Here is a 3,410-nt window from a genome sequence, read left to right on the forward strand (position 1 = left end):
ACTGCACCAACAGAATTTCAATGGGCCACACCACCTCAAGGCCAGTCTGCAGACTCTGAAGGAGTTCCTCTGAGATACAGAACACTGTCAGAGCTGTTTGATCATACTGAGGAGGTGGAGGATTATGAGTATAGTGGACTGTGTCTACTTGCAGCTGATGAACCTGTTAGTGTGGAGCAGGCTCTAGAATAAACGTGTTGGAAGAAGGCCATGGAAGCTGAGCTTCAGTCAATCAGAGAGAATAACACTTGGTCCTTGTCAGATTTGCCTAAGGATCACAGGGCAATAGGACTGAAGTGGGTGTTCAAAGTAAAAAAGAGATGCAGCTGGGAACATTGTCAAATACAAAGCCAGACTAGTGGCAAAACCTGGTACTGAATTTGATGCCACCAGGTACAGGAGTATAATTGGCAGCTTGAGGTACTTGGTGAATACAAGACCTAACACAGCTTATGCAGTGGGCATTGCTAGCAGATTCATGGAAGCACCAGCCAAGGAACATTGGTCTGTAGTCAAGAGAATTGTGAGGTATATTGCTGGCACACTTGACTATGGCTGCAAATTTCAGAAAGGAGAACGAGTTGGTCCCAACCTGTTGGGGTTTACTGACAGAGATTGCTTAGGTGATTTGGTTTACAGAAAGAGCACTTCTGGGATAATCTTCTATCTTGGCTCAAATCTGGTGACTTCGGCTTCACAGAAACAAAAGGTGGTTGCATTATCATCTTGTGAAGCTGAGTATATTGCTGCAGCTTTGGGAGCATGTCAGGGAGTGTGGCTGAATCGGCTGATGGCAGAACTGGTAGGAGGTGAAGCTAAAAAATTCAGGCTCCTGATTGATAACCAGTCGGCTATTGAGCTAGCAAAAAACCCTGTGTTTCATGAGAGGAGTAAACAAATTGATACTCGGTATCATTACATCCGAGACTGCATAGAGAAGGACATGGTTGATGTTGATCATGTTGGGACAGACGAGCAGGTGGTTGACATTCTGACGAAGCCTCTTGGAAGAATCAAATTTGTGGAGTTTAGACAGAAGCTTGGTGTCGTTCCGGTGCAACTGGATTAAGGGGGTGATATGTTAGTTTTAATAAAGTTGCCACGTGTGTAATCCTATTGTAAACGTTACTTAGTGGTTTGGTTTACGTTGTGTAGAATTGCAGGAGGGTCAGAGATGTGTGTGATCCTCGCCGTGACCGCGTTGTGGTGTGTGTGGCCCCGCCGCGACGTCTTTCGTGCATGTCCCATGGCGATCTGGAAAAAAGGGCGATCATGGGGACGTCGTGGCGACGGGGTGGAAGGCTTCAAGCCTATGTAAATCAAAGATCAATGCTAAGAAAACGTTGCGCCAGTTGGGCAGTAACGACCTGCGTGTGTTCACTGTGTCTCTTCTTCCTTGCGTTCCTGAGTAGGGTTTTAGTCGCCGCAGTCACCACCTGCCGGTGTCGCGCCGCCACCGAGCTTGATTCCTAGAGCTCGGTTCCAACATGGCACACTGGCATACCTTCGTATCATTACGTCCCAAGCACAATCCTCAAACTATCGTCGCTTATTTTGTTGCCTACTTAAAACATATATTTTGAATGTATCATTTTCATAAAATGTTGAAATGATTTTCATAATCCATTCAAGAATTAGATAAGAGACATTACTAAGAGATTGCATTGTAGCATTGCAGATGCGATTACACGCTACATTAGTGATGCGCGGTTCCAAGCAGAGCCCAAAATACTGGTCATGCCGCGCGCAACATGCTAAGATCGATCCTAGGCATAGCACAACCCTGTTGTAGTGCCATGCTCGCACAGCCCAAAATTTTTGTGTGTTTGCCATGCTTCATGCGTGCCCAAAAGGTTGTGCCACGACCCACACGTATATGGCACGGTAGGGGCTGGGAAAAATCCACTGCATTATTTTACATAATAGACTAAGGTATGGGTTAGAAAAAATTCACTGCATTATTTTCATCTTCGAAAAATGGCAAGAAGCACGATGATGGCCGACTATTTCATGCAATATTAGGAGCTGTTGACATGGCAAGCTGCAGCATGTCTGGAAATGCTAACTTACCCATTATGTTCCAACGTGTAGTGTAATCTAGTACTCTACTGTAGGACTAACAATAGGGATGAAATACTTATCCATATAGTCTTTTCACATGATCATACAGAGTTTTGCTGCCTTAGCTGATGGTGCTAACTCGAGCAACCTTCATGCAGGAAATTTTACTTTGATCCATGGCTCCAATGTTTTGTTAGGAAGCGACAGCCTTCTCCCTCATCCAACCACCTATTTGGAATGTACGCTGCAGCAGCTCTAAGCCTCTGCCCCTCGAGATCTGTGCTAGTCCAGTCAAGACACACTGAGAGCTTTGCTGCCTTAGCAGTGACACAGACAACCGTTACGTCGAGAGAATGTAGTTCTTGATGGCTCCTAATCCCAGGCACTAGATCACACATCTCATCTTCAGCTCATACTAGTTCCTTATAATTAATGCAATGGTTATTGCTCTCCCTATGCATGCTTTGTTGTGTTAGCTGAGGAATGCTACCCCGGCACCCCGCACTGCCCCTCTATGTATATATAGCATTTGTGTTGTCACACGTCGTGATGTGGGGAACCCAGAGGGGAGGTGCATATAAACAATGACCACGGCGTTATCTTATAGTACAGACAGCCTATATTGAGACTACATAGACTCTCTGGCCTCTATATGCTCATTTCCGACTTTGTGAGAGGAGTGAGTCAATATTTAGTTTGAAGAGTTCAAGCCTCACATATATGAAACAAACAATGGTCTCTGTTGTTATATATCTAGAAAGGAAAAAGTCTACCTGACCCCCCCAACTATCATACTTGGTCTACTTCACCCCCTCAACTATGAAACCGTCTGTTTTACCCCCTGAACTATCTAAAACCGTCTGTTTTACCCCCTGGGGCGGTTTTCAGCGGCGGTTTTGCTACAGTAACAGCGGGTTGCTACAGTGACGGCGGGTTTGCTACAGTGACCGTGGATTTGAATTTCCTTTTTTTTATTTATTTTCGGTGAATTTTTGAAAAATCATAGTAAATCATAGAAAAATCATAAAATGAAAAATCTAATTTTATTGGACTCCACATGAGTAGATCTACATAGTGAATATATAATACGGTATACTTTAGTAGAAATTTTTTACTGTAGCCTTAGATTAATTGGAAAATCTAATTTTGTCTGTAATTAATTGAAATAATTCATAGCTGCAGCTTCTATGGTCCAATTGTGGTGAAATTTTTATGGTACGCTAATTATTGTATGCTTGAACTATAGTAAAAATTTCGTACTCATTGGACTATGTATAACTTAGTTATAGATAAATTCTAATTAATTACAGACAAAATTGGATTTTCCAATTAATCTAATGCTACAGTAA

At 43.1% G+C, this 3,410-nt stretch overlaps 1 protein-coding gene across 1 annotated transcript; it reads left to right on the plus strand.

The window, feature by feature from the left end:
* Nucleotides 1–210: 210 nt before the first annotated feature.
* LOC136480541 (secreted RxLR effector protein 161-like) lies at nucleotides 211–1,069 on the plus strand. The gene is made up of 2 exons (XM_066478055.1): nucleotides 211–296; nucleotides 394–1,069. Exons 1-2 carry the CDS (start codon nucleotides 211–213, stop codon nucleotides 1,067–1,069), a joined length of 762 nt encoding a protein of 253 aa, XP_066334152.1.
* Nucleotides 1,070–3,410: the final 2,341 nt, after the last annotated feature.

Source organism: Miscanthus floridulus, chromosome 9 (assembly GCF_019320115.1).
Source record: "Miscanthus floridulus cultivar M001 chromosome 9, ASM1932011v1, whole genome shotgun sequence".
NCBI lineage: Eukaryota > Viridiplantae > Streptophyta > Magnoliopsida > Poales > Poaceae > Miscanthus > Miscanthus floridulus.